The sequence below is a fragment of the Pimephales promelas genome, chromosome 3 (assembly GCF_988280905.1).
Source record: "Pimephales promelas chromosome 3, fPimPro1.hap1.1, whole genome shotgun sequence".
Classification (NCBI taxonomy): Eukaryota; Metazoa; Chordata; class Actinopteri; order Cypriniformes; family Leuciscidae; genus Pimephales; species Pimephales promelas.
Window position 1 is genome coordinate 17,049,560 of NC_142771.1, and position 20,166 is coordinate 17,069,725.

Below are 20,166 nucleotides of genomic sequence, written 5' to 3' on the forward strand. Positions count from 1 at the left end.
GCCGGGTCAAGGGTTTCAGAAGGGTCAGTCTGAGCCTTCGCAACAGACCTAATCGGTCAGAAAAACCGTGTCCTCTAGTTGAACCCATTGCTGCCATTCTGCTTGCCTGCTGCAAGAATCGATTTTTTTTCTGTCATCCCTCAACTTCCTTCAATATCGGTTACTATATTTTTGTCTTTTTTTGCCACGCTTCATGCCACACAGGTCCGCGGAGGGAGGCGAAAGCCGTAAACCAGAACCACTGGCCTTTTCTCCAATGCGCACAATAGATTGATTTGCAGGGGTTAAATGGCGGTGAGCCAGTATCAGAGCGCCCATGCTCATCTAAGCACACAACATGCAATTGAAGCAATTTGCTACAAGTCGTTTGTTTTAGGCAAATAGTTGCTCTCGAGACTTTCTCTTATGCTTTTCATTCCTGTCTGACCAACAGAGCATCGAATCGTTTATTTTCGAGACCGGGCACTTTGCACCTGTGGCCACCCAATCTCTGTGATGAAATAAAAAGTCGTTTTAAGGTGTGGAAACACATGCGCGCACAAACAATATGATATGCAAAAGAAATAAAGTACCATTACAATAGCCACTTGGGCAACATATCCTCTTAACAGATGGGGGATATCTTACATATTGCATATGCAGATATTGCTCACATGTATATATGGTACAATGCAACTCATGCATATTCACAGTGTTGATGAGAGACACGTGCGCGTTCACGCGCACATGAACGGACAAACAGACGCTGACTTGCATTCGATTTTTTTCTTTCTTCTTCTCGATAGCACTTCAGGACCAACACCCACAAATACACTATTTAACATTTCTACAGATGTGTTGCTCAGAAGCGAAAAGGAAAACATGCTACGACTTTAGTTGTGATAGCACACACCTACAAGTTATCGCAAACACACGACAGCCGGTTCCCAAATGCTACCCTTACTGTCAAAGCAGCCATAAAATCCATCCGTGGCACAACACAACAAATGTGCTTCTGCTACCCAACTGTGAGAAGGCCATAAAGCAATAAAACTCAAATAAAACAAAAGTGCTGTACCTTGAACGCTGCCATCTCTCGTCCTGTGAAGATTCTCTCTCGCGCTAACATTTTCAAGAGATTCTTCATGGGACATCCCTCGCCAAAAAAGTTTTCTTGTGGCATGACTTGGTGAATAGAAGATGGTAGAGAAGGGAGGGGGGGGTGTCTTCAAGTGCCCTTCAAGATTTCACTCCCCTCCTAGCAGAAGGTCCGAGCAGTTGTGCTGCCGAATGACAATAGGAGAGAAGACTTGTTTAAAGAGAAGCGGTGATTAATGATTTTTCTGTATAATTCTCACATTTTTCTTTAGGCTTCTGTCTGCAAATAATAGCGGTGAACTTTTGGGGCCCTCAAAAGAAATCTGTTCACTCCTATTCAAACCACTGTGGTAGAAAGGTTTTTTTATTCTCTAAAAAAATAAAATAAAATATGTGTGACAACAATAGAATTCCAAGGTCTATACAGATGCCACACGCAAATGCCTCCATTTGAAGAGAGACGCTTTTAAAAATACATCTCACTTTGGAAATACGAGTTGAGTCTAAATCACAAAATCATTGTATAGGCTATATCAGCTTTATTTAACTGTGCTAAATATTTATGCCACTATATTAGCTCTCAATAAATTGAAGAAAAGTGTTCACATTTAACATTTTTTATTAGAGTGCACCTGATATGGTTTTACTGCCTCACATTTTTACTTTTTGAAGTGTTTGACGTTATGTCCAGACAGCATTTCATAAATAAGAGGAAGAAAACAGACAAATGGCTTTAGCGGGCTGTGTGGCGAAAAGGCCTATCTGATATCAACAAGCAAGTAATAGAAAATCTTCACGGTGCCACGGAATGCTAGCAGACCAATTTAAGGCCATACTTTTGTGTAAAGTTCAACGCCAGCAAACGGAATGTTATTTTCTCCGGCTCTATATTTTCAATACCTGCTCTGAGAAAAGAAAATGAAAATTAATACAAGGGCTGCGCCTTCCAAAAGAAGCCATTTGTCTTCTTGATTATCTATTTGGTTGTCAGGGTTTGAGCTATGGCACCGACCCGCTCCTTTGTAATATAAAAAACACACAGCTTGCGCTGGCAAACAGTCGCGAAACTGTTGTGCAAGAATTACACTCATTAAAGCATTAAAAGCCCACGAGCCGAGAAACTATTTAACTTCTGCTTTTTTTCTAATATGGATCCATATTTTTAGGCGCATTCACGGCGTCGTTGAGCAGAGGGTTTGTGCACCGTTAAATTAAGGAGAAGCGAGACAGAAAGGAAGGGTTTTGTGATTTAGAATAAGATTACAAGGCGTAATGTACCAGGATTACTCGCAATGCAGCGATATAAATCACCAGAGAGATATGCAGAGATCTTCAAGACAGGCGAGCGCTACAAGGCTAACGAAAATGCACAATGGCAAGCCAAATAAAATTAAATTTTGTTTTTAGTAAAACACAATGGACGATGGTATCCACCTATATAAGAAATATGCATTCAAAAGAAGCATGTCTGGCTTTAAAATACACGTACACAAAAAGACATGACACATAAAGAAAGATTGTACTTTTCCGCCATTTATTAAATTTCTAGAGATATTTACATGTAACAAAGGTAAACAGTGAAAGGTACAGTCAGAAAGAAGACAAAATGCAAACATGTAAGAGGGGAAATGTACAATTCATCAGAAAACTGATCTTTGGAATGTAAAAAAATATATAATAGAAAGAAAGGAAGAAAGAAAGAAAGAAAGACAGAAAGAAAGAAAGAAAGACAGAAAGAAAGAACGAAAGAAAGAAAGAAAGAAAGAAAGAAAGAAAGAAAGAAAGAAAGAAAGAAAGAAAGAAAGAAAGAAAGAAAGAAAGAAAGAAAGAAGAAAAAGTATGTGCGCATGTCTACCATAAAACAAAAAGAGGGTGGTATAATGACATAAAAAAGAATAAACAAAAATATAGTGTATTTTTTCATGCAATATACGCACCTTTTTATCTATACAACCCTGGTCACACTTAACTTAATTTTCATTTAAACTTACAAACAAATGCTGAGATTAGCTATCGCAGATATTTGCCATTAAGTCAAAAGAACTTAATCTGATCACTTCATAAAACTGGACAAAAAATACAATTGAGGTAATTTAAATAGTACTTAGCAGTGCTCTCATTAAAATGCTTTGCGTTGTACCGGTTTTGGTTATACATATCTATCCATCCAACTTCATTGAACCTTTATATTATATTTAAAACTACTAACAACTAATTAGTAATTTTCTGTTCTTAAACTGAAATGCGCTAAACAGGCGAGTGAAAGAAGTCCCTGTATTTGTAGTGAGCGACAAATGGACCACACGCACAAAAACCCTCAGTCCCATTGGCATTGCATTCGAAATGCAAATAGCAAATGCAAAATAACCTAATTGCTACAAAATACAAAACTTCATATCAGTTGAAAAACACTCGGCTAGTTATTTTTAAGCCAGGGGAATAAAGGGAGTTAGAAAAGGCTTCTTGACAAAACAGAGCGACTCATTTATTAAGCACAACGCTAGACGTCGAGGTAATGGGCAGGCCTACGGTTCATCCTTTGTACCACAGAGTAAACATGACAAATGGGGCCGAGTTTGGCGTGATTAAAGATGAAACACGGATCCATCTTCACCCAATCTGAAAACTATCTGCCGCCTTCTGTGCTTATGGAAGGGGCGAGTGAGCAGGAAAGGCGTGCGGGATAAAAATGGGAACCAGACTGGGAAGGCAGCCCATCTATAGTAGCATTTGAGTTCGAGTCTTCAGTCTCTTCACCCATTTTTAGTGTTTAAAAAATGAACATGTTCTTTGCTCCTTTCCCCCACATCTTCCTCGTATTTTATCCTTGTAATTAAGAGTGCAGGGGAGAGTCAGGAGACACAACGCGGGTAAAATCCACGTTCTACACACCATAAAATTAGATTTTATAATTGTACGTGTTTTGGGCAACAGTGGAGGGCTATAGACTTGACGGAGGTCCACTAGCTCGGTTCTGATTGCTGCCCAATGTCGGGCCGCCGCTTGGATTAGTGTTGGCAGAGTTGCTGCGTATTTTGGTGTTGGGAAGCTTATGGTCCTTCTTCCACTTCATGCGCCGGTTCTGAAACCAAATCTTAATCTGTCGTTCGGATAGGCACAGTGTATGGGCAATCTCCACCCTCCGTCTGCGGGTCAGATAGCGGTTGTAATGGAACTCTTTCTCCAATTCCAGGACTTGCTGCCGCGTGTACGCTGTTCGTGAGCGCTTTGGTTCACCCCCTGAATAGTTCGGGCTCACTGTTGGGATACAGAGAGCGACACGTTACAAAAAAGTATAACACTGGCGCGCGCAAAGCCCCATACACACTCACATGTACATAGATATGTACACTCCAAAATAGCATGCATACACGAACACACACACACACACACACACCGACACACACACGCACACACACACACACACACACACACTACAATAATATAGTGTAGTATCATTTTTATAACTTGAAGAAATTCCGCTCGTGTACTATATGACTGTTAAAATATCCTGTTTTGCAAAATGGTAAACAAGAACAAAAAAGTGGTCATTATATTGTATTTAGAATAAGCAACTGAATAAGGGTCGGGACAGTAACATTAAATTCCAGACTTCATGACTCAAATTCAAAGTCAATAAGGCAGCACAAAATACAACAATAGAGATATCGCATTTTTCACATAAGAAATCCTTAAAAGAAATACATATTCAGCAAAAAAACTACAAGGGAACAGCATAATAGTTGGCTATGGGCGACTAGTGTTAACCCGTGATTTTGCGTTTGCCCCCTTTTCAGCGCACACCATGGCAGCTCTGAGTACATGCACTAATTATCGCGGAATAATAGTTCATAAAAGAGTTCGGCTGTTTGTATTACCATTAATGTTTTATTATCGTCATCATAACTATGAATATTTTAGCTCTTATAAGTATTTTTATACTAACAATTATGAAGTGGCAGTGTAAAGTACACATTAATCCGTCCAGTCACTTAAAATCAAATTACTAAAACATAAAACTTAACTTATGGATTACATGAGAACTCATAAACCTCTTCTCGGGAAGAAATTAGACCGAGAAAGTTGCATAGACACCGAAAGAGCTTAAAGAAGGAGTGCAATAAAAATTTATGGAGGGTGTAATTATATTGCCCTGCAAACAGACGATCGTAAATCTCGACCAAGGGCAACTTCATAAGGGGAGCAATAGATTTAACGCCGGACATAAGGCTTTCTAAAGTGGCTGAGCTGTCTGCGCACGGAAACGCACTAGTAAGAGAAGTTTAGCTGCACTTACCGATGTTTACGTGGACTTTTTTCATCCAGGGGTACACCACGGGATCTTTCCTTGAGGTGACCGTTGAAATGTTTTGGCTGGTAGGAGTCTGACCGCAGGCAGGCGGAGGGCTTGGAGTTACCGAGTCGCAGTGATGGCTTGGTTCAGGGAGAGGGGTTGAGAGTGCGGTTGTGGGCAGAACGTGACCTCGTGGAGAGATGACCGCGGCAGGCTGCCCCGGACCCTGGCACGATGTGTAGGCTGGGTCGGCGCAGCCCGACCGCTGGTGGTAGATCGGCTCATGCTGGAACGAGGGGTCTTGCCTCTGGGCGCTGTAGTAGTCCGGAGAGTGACTGGGTAGGTAGTCGCTCTGGGAATATTCCTCGCAGGGTGGAAACTTAGGGTCCACATAGTTGGAGTTGATCAAATAGGAACTCATGGCCATTAATTTCTTTGAATTGCACACAAAATATACTAAAATTTATATGTATCCCTTTACTCGTTTTCCTGTTTCGTAGAACCCTCCTACTTTCTGTCAAGTGAACAAAGTTAAGGGTCCATGTGACATCGTCAGCCAATGGCATGGATCTTCGCGATTCCCGGATAAGGAAATGGGATTAGTCAGTTTGGATCGCGCTCATCAACTCATATCGAAATAGTCCAAAATTTCATACTTTCTCATACGTTGCCGTGCGCTTGATGAAAAAATGAGTAAATCAAAACAATAACAAGCGAAAGCAGACACAGCGAAAAGGCATGCTGGATTCTAGCAGCCCCAGAGAAAGTCACGCCCCCAATCCTCCTCAGTTCATCTGCACATTGAGAAAATGACTACACCTCTATAAAGAACTGTTCAGATTTGGCGCACTGAAATACTGCTAAATTTTGGCTGTTCGTGAAACGCGGTACCAGGGGGAAAGTGATGCAAGGAAATCGCTTTGGCCCAGGTCTTAAATGTATTCGCTAATAACGGTGAGAGAATGGTCGTGGCGTGAGCAGCGTGTCAGAGATGAATCTGGGCTTGTTTAAGATCGATAGAAAATTCATCAACTAATTCAGGTTACAAAGCCTCCTAAATCACAAAGGAGACCTTCTGCATTTAAACGTAGTCTGCAGTCATTCCACTCCAAACAGCGCGTTTATCCTGTACGCCTAAACACACAATGAATAGTAATTTATGTGCTCAGTTCACTATTAACACCAGCAGCAAAAAATGTCTCGTTGTTTACTGATAGTGATGTTAAAACAGGGCATTAAAATGGTTATAAATCAGTGCAAATCTCTATACTTTTTTTTTTGCTCTTTTCGATTTCTTTAAGTCTCACTTAATATGTGACATCATAAATGCCCTTCAAATCTACACCACAATTTACAGAAAAATATAGTAGCTAAGAAAAAAAACTTTCGTTCCTGCTAAAATTTTCCAGTACCAAACAGTCGTAATATTAATAACAATGACTAAACAAGTTAAAAATGTCATCTTCTTTGCCCGTTGAAGTTGAATGTAGCCTATACATCAACTACATACTCCCCTAGATACGAATTTGTGACTGTGCGTCTGTTTACACAAATCCGGATCTACAGGGTATATATAGATGACAGGTATCTTCTTGACACGTATTGAGAGAGCCTGCTCACCTTGACAGCGCCTTTCCACCTTGACAGCGCCTTCCCAGTGTCAAGTTGTTGCACCTGGAACAGTCTGCCTCCAAGGATATCAGCAATCTGTCTCGCCACTTAATGGATCGGTGCTTCTTTTATAAACTTTGCTAATGGTTTGTGGTAAACACTGGAGTTTTTTAGTACATTTCTCCCATAGATAGCAGCTAAACACACAGCTTAAGAAAGTAACATTGACTTTTCCCCCCATCTGTGGCCCAGAAACAACATTTCCTACCGTCGAACTCATAGTCTTTGTCTCTTCGATATATATTGAACAGTCGAAGCGCACAACCTTTTCGTCTAATGTGCACATTTTCAGTCAAAAACGTTTAAAAATCTGAAAGAAAAATAAAATTAAATGACCGTTAAAAATGAATAAAGCATAATAAAGCGGCTGGGACTAATACAACAATGTGAAATCTATGCACGAGAGTCTTGAATTTTTAAAAAAAGGTCATTAGAGTCAATGAGCGTACAGGCCAGAATGTAAATGCGACCACGACAGATCTCAAAATAAAGGTAAAAGAAAGCTGGAGTAGCCACTGGAATAAAACATGTGGGTTTTATGGCAGGTCAGCTCTGTTTGCTACCGGCAAACACCAGTCAAACGGCGAATAAATAGAGAGGTGAGAGGGTATAAAACAATAAAATATGCACAGGACAATACCAATAGTTCTTTAACCCCCTGACACCATACATTTTATGACTCCTTAAACAAGCGTTTCTCTCCCCAAACACTCGGCCCATCATTTCATGAAAAACGCTCTGAAATAAAGAACTTCTAATTCATTCTTTGGAGTTTCTTTTTGTTTTGGGCATGCACCAATTATTTCAGGATGTTTTTTAGCTGTGCAGAAAAGGTAAGATTTCCTTATTTAACTCTACCGTTAGAACGGAGGATATAGTGTGAAAGTGAAAAAAAATGAAAACGGTTTAAAATTTAAATATTATGTTTGTAATTTAAAATCTTCGACATTAGCTTATTTATTAGAGCAGCAAGCAGTATGTGTCGTTAATTAAACATTTCGTTTGCCACATTTCATAGCTTAGCGAAAAGAAAAATCTTCTAGAGTAAACAGCAAAAAAGTAGTATTGTGGCTGACGAACTGCTTCACATGCCAAAATATATCAAATTAACAACAACCGAAACACAATTAATTGGAATAATTTTCGTATATTATCGACGAGAGCTGAAATAAAAGGCTATAGCCTACCAAAATATTAATTTAAATACATAGGCTATTTAACATTGTATTTGTCCTTTTATTTTTTTTATGATAGCTACAATTATAATTCAGCAAATGTCTATATTTATAAGAAATCTAAATCTACAAATCTTTAATCTGGAGGGTGTTTGGTTTTGAGTCTTTGTTCTGCCGCGGTTTAAGTGACAAAGGCAAAAACATAGTATTAAATTATTATTAACTTGATTCCAGATATGCACGAAATGAATGTTTCAAGAATTGTATCAAAATAACATCGAATAGTATCGAAATATTCTAGAATGAAGGAAAATCGTTTTTCATTCACTGAGCAGTTATAGAATGTGCATAAAAACTTGCATCATTTCAAATAAAGTAGCACCCCTAGCGTTTGGCAGTCAAAGCTCTGGCAATTTTTCAAAAGGGCCTCTGCCATTTTCAGCTCTTTTTTCAGCTTGCCTGACTCTTTTCTTCTCTCTCAGTTCACTTTGATTGCTGCTTGATATTAATCGTACCGAACTTCTTGCACTGAAGCACATTAGCATCCATGTCCAGTAGAAGCTATGAAAATAATTTTACGCTTAAATGACTCAGCTTTTATTTCGCATGTAAAATATATACACCTTATTTCACATTTTAGCGATGAAAATCTATTCTAACAGCAAAGGAGAAAGTTCAGCCTTGGTGTCCACTCTAACCCCTTCACCCCCTGAAGTCCCCGACCTCGCCTTCACCCCCGTGAGCCATCTCCTTCTAAAAGCCATTGGGACCTCGAGCCATCTGCCTCATTATGGGGTTAATGTGTACACCGACAGGCATTCAAAGCCGCGGCTCAGAGACTATAGCCAAGGTAAATATTCACCATATAAAACCCACACGCTCAACAGTGCAACTCCGTGGGGCTCGAATTCAAAGTCATAACTCCGTTATGATAGGAGGGGGGACCCGTACTCTCGCCACAGTGTGCGCGAGCACGTGGTCCGCGTCCGCCCAAGCAAACACCTGCAGAAGAGAGCACGGCGATATGCAAATGAAGCGCCTTTTTCTTTACTTACTTTTTTTACTCTGAGAGTCGCACCTCGCATTTGTGTAGTCTCTCGCCCGTATCTCCTCTCCTTTGCGGTACACGCTCTTTGCAGGGGACTGTCGCCGCTCCAAACCCTTTCTTTCCGTTTCAACCGTTCCTATGCGAGTCCCTCCGTCTAAACCCCCCCTCACTCCTTTCTCCAAAGCCACAGGTTTAGCCCGTGACCTCGCCGTGATACCTTTGTGTGCTCAACTCCCTCTCATTTCCGCGGGTCCCATCGAGCTCATCTTTAACATCACGCGACGATAACAGACGGGCAGAAATTAGAACATCCAAGAAAATCCTCAACCGACTCAAGAGCTCAGAAAAGCAAAAATAAGAAGAAAAAACACCAAGCCACCAATTTCGACAACAGGAGTCATCGTGCCGTCACTATTTTCCGTTTTGAGGCTTTATCTTGCTGGCAACAAGAAGGGGCTTTCCCCACACAACGCAGCCTTCTCTGTCCTAAAACAACTAAAAATAAAATGCACGTTAGCCTCAAGCCGCTGTGAGCTCTACAATACCATTGGGCGATATAAGGCATTTTGTTGTGGACTCTCAAGTTTTCATATTAATCTCGCACTTTGGCAGTCTTTGTTAAACAGCGAGGCGTGTCACGAGTCCCAGTACATTTTAATATTTGTTAGACGCGCTGACCTCCGGTTCACCCCTTCTCTGGGTCTCTCCCACTCTAAAGTTCTATAGTAATGCATGCATAGTGTGTTCGCTCATATTGAATTGTGCCCAGGTCATTACTTTGAAGAAAAATGGCTCGAGAAAGGGGGGTCATTCAAAAAGGCTTTATAACCCACAAATCAGTTCAATAGAGCGATTCTTTAGTTGTATTCACAACACTAAAATAGATGTTCAACGTGAATCTAAAAGAACAAACTACACAACGAATATACAATTTACAAAATATTAAAAGTTCGTTAATGTTTTTTTTTTCTTTCTTTCTTTCTTTTTTCTATTTGATGAAAATATCTATTCGTGTTTTCTATGTGTGTGTGTTAGCCCAATCTATTCGAAGGGTAACGATAAAACACACGATCCACATTTTTACAAATAAATTCTATAATTTTAATTATATAGCCTAAACAATTTTATTTAAGATATTAAAATGCTTATATATAATATAAGTTATTCAACTATACAAATAATAGTAATATAGCTTATATAATATATAATTGTATAGGCCTACAATTTTGACAAGCAAAATAAAAATGTTAACAGTTGATAACATTTGTTTTTTGCAAACTGCAGATGAAAAACATTTAGTTTTTGGCGAACTGCAAAAAAAATAATAAAAATAAAAATAAAGCTATATTCTCTCTAGAAACGCCACGTGAACGCAAAATATATATATATATAATGCAGGGTACAACACTGCCCAGCAACGGCACATGTTAGGATGGAATGGAAATTAATTCGGTGAACTCCATCTGAACTCCAAATGGGACGAGTTTTCTAATATAATTATTCACCACTTACGTACGTTGTTTCTCAGAATATCAAGCCGTTCAGCATCACATCATCCTGACTCACCACCATTAGTCTTAATGTGCGTGCCAATAAATTAATATTCATTACCAAATTATTAGTTGCCCAGTTTCTAACTTAACATAGCTACTTCAAACACGACTTTAAACCAATATTTTATATATCACATAAAAATGAAAACCAAACTAGATCTAATCCCAATTTCTAAATAAATATTTAATGTTTTAAATAGTTTTATTGCTATTGTTATCATGAATAGGCTATTATTTATTTCGTTAATGTTTTAGGCCTATAAATTGTTTTCATGATGATTGTTTGGATATGACATGAAGACACTAAATCCGAGTTCACTAAGAAAGGGAAATGTGCTTCTTAAACAAATTTCCTTCGTTTATTCGAGTTGTGTATAGGAACAGCAACGTGTCTACATTTTAAACATGTAAACAAAATACCACAGGTGGTCTTCCGATTCGAACGCCATTAATGTGATCAACAAATTAAAATGTGAAATACGATATAAAAATAATGAGAATATCGTCGCTCAACTGACTTATTTCTTTCACAATAATTATGAGAAAATGTTTTATTTGCGAACCGTTTAACACGCATCCAGCGCACTCAAAATCTCAGGCTCAAGCAGTAAGATAGTTAAAACTTATTTTTTTAATGATTGATATAAAAATATAGGTTATATTATTCCGGCTGCAGCTAATGACGATTATTATGAAATAGATAGTCAGAAACCCTGGCTTAAAACAAGCTTTATTTGTAGTTATCACGTTAGACAATAGAAAATTAGGTTTGCACAGTTCACATAAAGCTCTGGTCATATTGAGAAATTAGTAAGTATAGCTACAAAATAAAAATAAAAAATAATGTATTTTTTTGTTGCAGAAAACAAAGTGAAAAAATAACAGCAACACTTTTTAAGTGTTAACTGTCGAACTGATTGTCATTTTACTATTTTTTCAGGAGCCACGTTTCTAAAGTTCACAAAGAAATCAAAGGCTTGGTTAAAGGCCTATTTACGTTTGACTGGCCTTACTTGTCTATAAATTACTATGCCGCCTCGTCACAAAATCCATGGAACGCAATAAATGCAAAAAAAATGCATCAATGAATTAGATAAATTATAAAAAGATTCGCAACATCAGGCCTTTTCGTTGATGCCCTAAACCTCAAGATTCGATTGTCTTTTTTTTCTCCCCAACACACCCTTTCGCGGGAACGTGCTTTGTTGCAAAGCCGCTCTCCTCAGTTCTGCTCTTTCTATCATTTTTCTAATCTTTTCAAAAGAGACAGTCTGAAACCCCTTACTCCCCCTCTTTCTCCTTCTCCCACTTTGCCATTGACATCCAGCGATTGGTCAAGCGCAGCGATTCGACAGCCAACGACCGAGTCACGCACTACGTAAACTTTTGACCCCTGAACTTTTTGACCCCACCAAATCTCGCGCCATTTCTAACGAGACTACGTTCACCTTCACTCGCTCTTCTAGATTAAACGTAGACAGAGAGAGAGAGAGAGAAGGGAGAACGAGCCTCTCTTGTGGCTAAGCCGTAGCTTTATGCCTTCTGGTACTACAACAGCATTTGAACTAGGCTGGCTCACAATCTAAGCTTTTACAGGCAAAATGCTGAATCCGAAATGCACTATAAATTGACTCTATTCCGATCAGGGTGGAAAAATCAACGAAACGTTGACGGTGGAATTTACGATAGAATTCTATGATCATTTAAATTGCGTATTACGAGAGGTTTCCAAATCCTTTAGTTGTTGGAACAGGGCGACAAGCAGACACAGGCATCCTCAACCATCGTGATCTTGGTCTGAAGCGGGCTCTGCTGGCGACAAAGGAGAGCTACATCTGAGAAAAATCCAACTCAAACATAACGTCAGGAGGAGAAAATATATGCAGCCTATTTGTATTGATAAATAATAATAACTCACAAATAAGACACGTAAATATATATTCACTTTATAATTTGAATAAAATAAATAATAATATGAAATAAATTATTTTACTTAATTTGCCATAAATATTGCCTTGCATTGTGTTTGCAGTAATTGTTAAATTTTAGATCCAAATTATTTTTTTATGATTTGATTTTTATATTAAGATTATAATGTTAAGATTATAATCTATTATAGATTGACGTCTATATTAAACAAGAAAGGCATTTATAAATTTGTTGTTCGTTATTTAGCCTAATTTTGTTTAATTTATTATGTGAGTTACGTATGAGTTATGTATATGTAAACGTACATGTCGGCACATTTGAACAAAATAAGATTTATTTTTAGTCTTACTCTAAGTCTAATAATTGTTTACATATAGCCTAAATTAACACTAATAGGCATATTTATATTAACAATTTATATAGCCTACTATATTATTAAACATGAAAACAATTTAGAAAAAAATGTAAAAAAAAAAAAAAAGAAAAAAGAAAGAAAGAAATTGTAGCTATTATTTAATCAGGGTTTTTCTATTGTGAAATTCAGGCCATTTTTTAAAATTTCTTAAACCGGGTCATATAATCAAGCCGTGGTTTAGTGGTTAGCCCAGATGTGGCGACGTGAGTTCAAATCCTGCTTGTATCATCTGGCAGTCCAGTTCACCCTTGTTCTTCCTGTTCTCATATTAAAGTGCCAAAGAGCCCCGTAACACATGCAGAAAACAACACACTTTAAATGTTTGTTTTGTATGTTATTTAAATGTTTTATTTGTTGTCTTGGCTTGCTCGTCAGATATTGAATACAGATGTTAAAAATACAATTGCATAAAACATGCTCAACCAAGAACCTCTTTTTTAGAACAAGCATCGCGTAATTTCGCCTTATGCACTATAGTTGTATTGTTTTGCGCTTGCGCTTTCACAGCAGTGCCCGTCTGCTGACCCCTGGATGATCCCGTCCCTATGCATTATGGATGAGAAATGCTCACGGATTGCCCCTATCAGTATGCAAAACGCATTAGTCTAAAAATTGCTATTTAAACGTTCGAAATTGCTGCGTCTACGTGGTAGAGAGCTTATAGAAATCATAGAAATGGATTTTTAGCACTAAATGCTCAATGGACATAAATGCTAGAAACTTCAAAGTGGAATTCCCTGCTAAATAAGTTCTCTGAGCCTCGTTGCATCAATAAAAATATTGTAATTCTAAATAGTCGTATATGTCTTTAACCTTTAAAAACACATTTATAGACTATAGTCTTTGATCCCCTGAGTTTGTGTCAAAACGTATCACACACACCCTGCAAATATTTCTCTGACGCACAAACACACCTAGAATTAACGCCCAGTCGCCTTAGTTACGCACAGCACATATAAACACCCAAGGAATATTGCTATTCCACTTTTTGTATTTTCCTATTTGCATTGTATGCTATAAGTATGAACTTTATTATTGTGGTTGACCTCGATTGTGGTTGTATAGACGCTTGTCTTTAAGTGACTTTAGAGGAATGCGCGCATTTTTACTTGCAGGCCGGAGCCCTCCCCACTCATATCATTAAAAAGGAAGCTGATGAAAAATTAAACGGTAGCCCTCGACTCATGCTCACGACCACAATTTCGCCTTCCTGTTTACGGCCTGAAACTTCCTTACTCCGCTCGGACACGCACACACACACACACACACACACACACACACACACACACTTATTTACTCTCTCTTGTGTGAGCGGTCTCTCTCTCTCTCTCTCTCTCTCTCTCTCTCTCTCTCTCTCTCTCTCTCTCTCTCTCTCTCTCTCTCTCTCTCTCTCTCTCTCTCTCTCTCCCTCCCTCCCTCCTTCTCTCTTTCCCTCCTTCTCGCTCTTTCTCACACACAGAAATGCCAAATGGAGGGCTATAAAATCTGTAACACTCATTGAAAGTAGGCTGTAAAACACCCTGAAAGCTTAACATTTATTATTTTGGAGGTATTGTTGATGTTTAATTCAGAGGAGCCTGAAAGAAGCAAACACGTATTTGATAAGCAAAATAAGCAAAAGTTTTTGCTTTTTGTATAATTTAGCTACAATGTGTTTTAAAGTAAAGGTTAAGACCTGCCAAATCATAAAAAGCCAGTATGTCCAACATACCATAGCATTTACATAGTCTTCGTATTTTTTCAGTGCCATTTTTAATGAAATACTATATATTTTTAAATGTTTATGACTATTTTAGTAGGCTAGTTAAAACGAGTCCATTGAGTAAATTCGATGATCACATTTTTTTTTAGGTAACTGTTCTCGGAGAATATGCGGAGCTCGTTTTAAAACCATAGTGTTAACTAGGTTTTCGTTATCTTTTACTTCCATAAAAGTTACACGCTCTGTAGTCACGGCAAACTTTGGTAGGATTTACAAGACACAACAATTAATAGCAAAAGCATATTCTTTTTCCCTGTCTCTACAGATAAAAAAATGCAAACATATAATTTGCGCTGCCTTGATATAATGATAGCAGACTTAAACTGCATCATTGAGTTGAACTCGAGATGACCTGAGGCAAAAAAAATCTCTAAAAAGATAAATCAAAAATATTATTCAGAAAGTATAATTATGCTAACCAAATACTTTGCTCTAGTTGTACAACTATGTGTTCCTTACACGCTTCCTCCCTGAAAAATACAGGGGCGGGGAAGGAACAAAGCTTTACTTGTAGAACCTTAGGGGAGGCATATTGTCATATTGTTGTGTGTGTATGTGTGTGTGTGTGTGTGTGTGTGTGTGTGTGTAAGAGAGAGAGACAGAGAGAGAGAGATCCAGCGAAATGTTTCACCTATTTCATAAATATGATTGTTCTAATGTGCAGTTGCAAACTAAAGAAAAATTGTCACACAAGTCAAGACTTTAGGTGAAAAAAACAAGGTCTTTCTTTACTCAAGACTTTAAAGGAAAAGGTAGGCTATTTCAATATATATTAAAAAATACATTTTTTTTAATGACCGTTGGAATTACAACCAAGTTAATGTACTGGTATAGCAAGGTATACATTACACCTAACTCATATCACAGATCTCATTTCTTCTTGCCGTCAGAGAAACAAAATGATTGACACTTATACTTGAGACATACCCCTCCTTCCTTTCCCTTCCCACATCTTCCTAGATCAAATCACCGGCCAATGCAGCCTTAAATTGAACTTACTTTGAATGTGCACGGTCCACTATCCATATTTCCGACTCCAAATGAGTAGAACCGGAGAGACATTGCACTGACTAGACACTGGCACTGTAGTGGCCTACTGGTACGCTTTTCCTCTCACAACTGACCCTTTAGAATCCCCTCGAAGCAGTTAAACCGTCACTTGCATTCTAGAATGTGAAATATATAGTACATTGTCAACTCCCCAAAACCATAAAACTAACTTTATGGACCCCACGTGACTTTTGAGAGCCAGTAAGGGGTATCTTTCTGTGGCCTGGGCGATTTTTACGATCTAACTTCAAGATAAAACGCTCATCCGTTTGACATGTAAATGTCATAGCTACTTTTTGTATAGTTTGGGCAAAGGGAAAAGCAAAATTACAAAAGGCAAGTGGCCGTTGGTACACTGCGGAGACCTCCAACCGGCTCTCAAAACTTAGAGGTAGAGAAGAGTTTGGCATGCATGGTAAGTTTAAAGGCTCAGTGCTTGTTTACTACAACACAGAAATATGGGGATAGGCTAGCGTTTGTAAATTATATAAACATTCTGGAAAATGTGTGTTTTAAATGTAGCTATAGTCTTAACGTACGTATACGCCAGGTTTTGGTGAACATGTCTTCTAATGTCTGTTTTCGCTTAATAGTAGCTAAGTGCGGTTTAGCGTTTTGCTATTAGTGTCCAAGTTGTGTGTGAACTGTCAATATACAGTTCACGGATCTGCATTGTGGCGTAGCAAAACGTTTCTCAGTAATTTAAAGGACCGTACAGATATTTGTGTTTCAGATAATATTATGAATGTGTAATCTATACCTGTCAATCATTGCCAATAATTAGTTATCTTGATTGTGCGTAAATTGAAGAACGTTCAAGAAATGTATTAGATTTGAATATGAGGAACTTTATTTTTTTTTTACTCCAAGTTAAACTACAAACAAATACAAAAAGCTTTTTGGCAAAATGCTAACAGGCAGTTCAACATGACTTTTTTTTTGTTTACCACACGTTTGCCGTTCATTCTGCCTTCTACAAATAGCCAACTGATCACAATAAAAATGTTCAATATGTACATCCTTTTTGGAACATAAACATGATCCAGTAATATACAATTACATATTTGGAATACAACTATACACACGTATGAACGGGTACAAGAATTTAGCGAGGACTATTTACACATTTCATTTTTTCTCTCTCTCAAAAATAATAGAAGAGTTTGAACACATGACAAATCGAATGTGGTTATTTAGACAATTATTAAACAGAGGACCATGAAACATACAGAGGCTTCTGCTAAATTTACTGCAGTCACCACTAAACTACAGCTTCACTTCATACAAGGGCAGATTCGTTTCTAAGCTGTAAACTCAAAAGGTATACACGTATAGGTAAATAAGTTATAACATTTAAGAGCTCACATGCTAACTCTCAAGAAAGCATTAACATAGCACTTTACACATAAACAATATTCATAACAAGAACAACAGGCGGTATATTGAGAGCTTCTTTCCCCTTCAGTTTTATTTACTTGCCAAAATTATAGTCACCATAGTATTAAAAAGAACAACATGTGAACACTAATTTTCGCTTCATTATAGCAGTACCACAGTAGAATTTTAAAATGCCTAAAACATCCAGAACATGCCAAAAGGTGCCGCGATGTACAGTACTTTGTAATGTTTTGAGACCTATTTTCCTCGTAATTTTCTTTTGCACACCACGTAGTAGGACTTGGGATACAACTATGGCTGGAAAGCGCTGCCTGCAGTAGCCAGACTCATGCTCTTCAGTTTATTGTCCTTTTTCCATTTCATCCGCCGGTTTTGGAACCATATCTTAATTTGACGCTCTGAGAGGCACAGAGCGTGGGCTATCTCTATCCTCCTCCTTCGGGTGAGGTATCTATTGAAATGGAACTCTTTTTCCAGCTCTAGCGTCTGATAGCGGGTATATGCAGTTCGGGCCCTTTTGCCGTCTGGTCCAGTCATATCTGAATAATGTGGACAAAACGCAAAGGGGAATAAAGATTAGCGAATGTTGACCTGCACATCATTTCAACAACAGTTTCCAACAACTTTTTGTTATAGATACACATGAGTGACACGATTTACAACTGAATGCGTACAGGGAAATCACCAAATGGCACTGTGCACAGCGCCTCACTTTTGGCTCATGGCGTTGTTTTTGTTTCGTTTTGCTACTTAAAACCTAAATATTTAATACAACCTCAAATATTTTCAGTTATTATATAATCACTTTTTCCCTCTGCTTGTTTATCCATCCCACTATCAACGCATTTTCACCCCGTGTTATTTCTCTCCGTTTTATTAGCGGTTCTCCAACTCTAAACTAATCACATTCCCACACACCATAAAGCTGAACTTTTCACAGAAACAACAACTTGTAAACCTTCCTGCCTCGCTGCCCTCTCTTCCACCCCGCTCCCATTCTCCCCTCTACAGTTTGCGAGGCTCCACACTTGATAGATTTATGGCACTTTCACGAAAATCTAAATTAAAGACTGTTATGACGCCACGCTGAATTTAAATCAGAACTGAACACAATACGCATTTGCTAACAAACAAAGAGACATAAACATAATACGTGTGTACCATGGCTAATATGTAGTTTCCTCATCCAGGGGAATATTTGGGGAGCTTGGCCATCGGACGTCGCCGAGGTAGTGGAGGTTGCCGTGCTCTCTTGCTTCTGTTGTGTCCGAGGTGCGGAGTTGTTCGCTCTGTGAGACGCGTCCTCGGTCTCAGAAGAAACGCTTGCTTCGTCGATTTCTGTGAAATGTGTGTTGTTGTTGAGATTATTACCCGCAGTGGTGGTGTTTTGGTCGGAAGGGGGCGAAGAGCATTTGGGTCCAAGGCTTTCGCTGTTGGAACAAGGCAGCGGCTCCGGAGACGCGAGCGAGCAGCTTGACGGCTGCCGGAATCGCGTCTCCGAGGCTGGAGACTGGAATACCCGGGAGTTGTCCCCAACCGCCCCAAAGTGGCCAGTGCTGGTTGAACGATTGACGCTTAGGTCCATTCCATTGTAGTTGTAGCCGTAAGAGCCTGAATGCATGGTGCCGGAGTCCCTGTACGAGGCGTTCATAGCGCTGCTGCTAGTTCCATAATTTAGTAACTGATAGTCAGGGCCATTTGGGTAGCGCCCTGAGAACGAGTTTACAAAGTAAGAGCTCATTTAGGTTGTTTTAGAGGGCTTGATTTGTAGATCTTGGTCGTTATAACGCTGTGCTTCACGATTTATGATGTATTAATGAATTATAGCAATGCACTGTACTTCGTTTTTGCTATGTATGCGGCCAAATATGGGGGTGGGGGTGCGTTTGAGAATCACGTGCTTTTGTTGACCAGTCGTAAATTCTCACTGATGACTTCAAGAGGTAATTCATGCTCTATGGTTACAAATGATGACGAGACGGGGAGTCGTTAGACTCGAGTCAACGTGTACCTCCCTTTGCAGGGATTTGCTGCATGTGAGCAGACAGCGTCACCTACTGGGAATGAAATTTATTGCACGATGGGAAGATATTTTGAGCGCTCAACGCTACTTATTTCTCTTTTAAATGGCAATAAAACGAATTTTCGTTGTAGTTTATTGTGATATTAATAAACTTTAGTATAGTTATTGACCCTTTACGCATACAGAAATTGCCCAGAATCTATAATGCGTACTTGAAATGTGAATATTAATATAAAGGTTAACTGTCATATCATTTCGGATAATATATATACATATATATATATATATATATATATATATATATATATATATATATATATATATATATACATACAAACGTATTATTAAAACATATAATAATTTATATGTTAATAATTAATAATAACACATATTTTAAGGACATAATAAGATTTTAGTTTTATGATGTGAAACCTTACGGGCACTCTGGTAGTAGCTACTTTAAACTTTTACAATAATAATGAAAAAAAATAGCTCTGGTGGCAACATTAACTAGGCTACATTATGAATACATGATAGGCTATACACTATTAAATATACAAGATTCAAACAAATCGTTAAATTCCACTAAATTCTAGTGAATCCTATCGTTGGTCTTACCATGTATTTTTTTCAATCCTAAGAAGCGTTCTGACTTTTTAGTAGACGTCTTCCAAATATGAGTTACTGTTCTTAGACTGTATGGACAACATAAGGAATGCAAGATCTTGATTTATGTTCCAAGATGATATATGGTTTGTTGACAAAACGCCA

General features: G+C 38.4%; 2 protein-coding genes and 1 long non-coding RNA gene across 3 annotated transcripts in view; 1 reads left to right on the plus strand and 2 right to left on the minus strand.

Annotated features, from left to right (window-relative positions):
* LOC148981996 (uncharacterized) overlaps positions 1 to 20,166 on the plus strand; it is a 251,588-nt gene that overhangs the window by 226,542 nt on the left and 4,880 nt on the right. The gene's annotated exons all lie outside the window — the stretch shown is intronic.
* Positions 1,257 to 6,839, minus strand: hoxb4a (homeobox B4a). Its single transcript, XM_039686540.2, has 2 exons — positions 5,375 to 6,839; positions 1,257 to 4,335 (listed from the first exon to the last, which is right to left on the minus strand). The coding sequence occupies exons 1-2, from the start codon at positions 5,796 to 5,798 to the stop codon at positions 4,019 to 4,021; spliced, it is 741 nt and encodes a 246-aa protein (XP_039542474.1). The 5' UTR covers positions 5,799 to 6,839; the 3' UTR covers positions 1,257 to 4,018.
* hoxb5a (homeobox B5a) lies at positions 16,802 to 19,559 on the minus strand. The gene is made up of 2 exons (XM_039686539.2): positions 18,534 to 19,559; positions 16,802 to 17,911 (listed from the first exon to the last, which is right to left on the minus strand). Exons 1-2 carry the CDS (start codon positions 19,111 to 19,113, stop codon positions 17,664 to 17,666), a joined length of 828 nt encoding a protein of 275 aa, XP_039542473.1. The 5' UTR covers positions 19,114 to 19,559; the 3' UTR covers positions 16,802 to 17,663.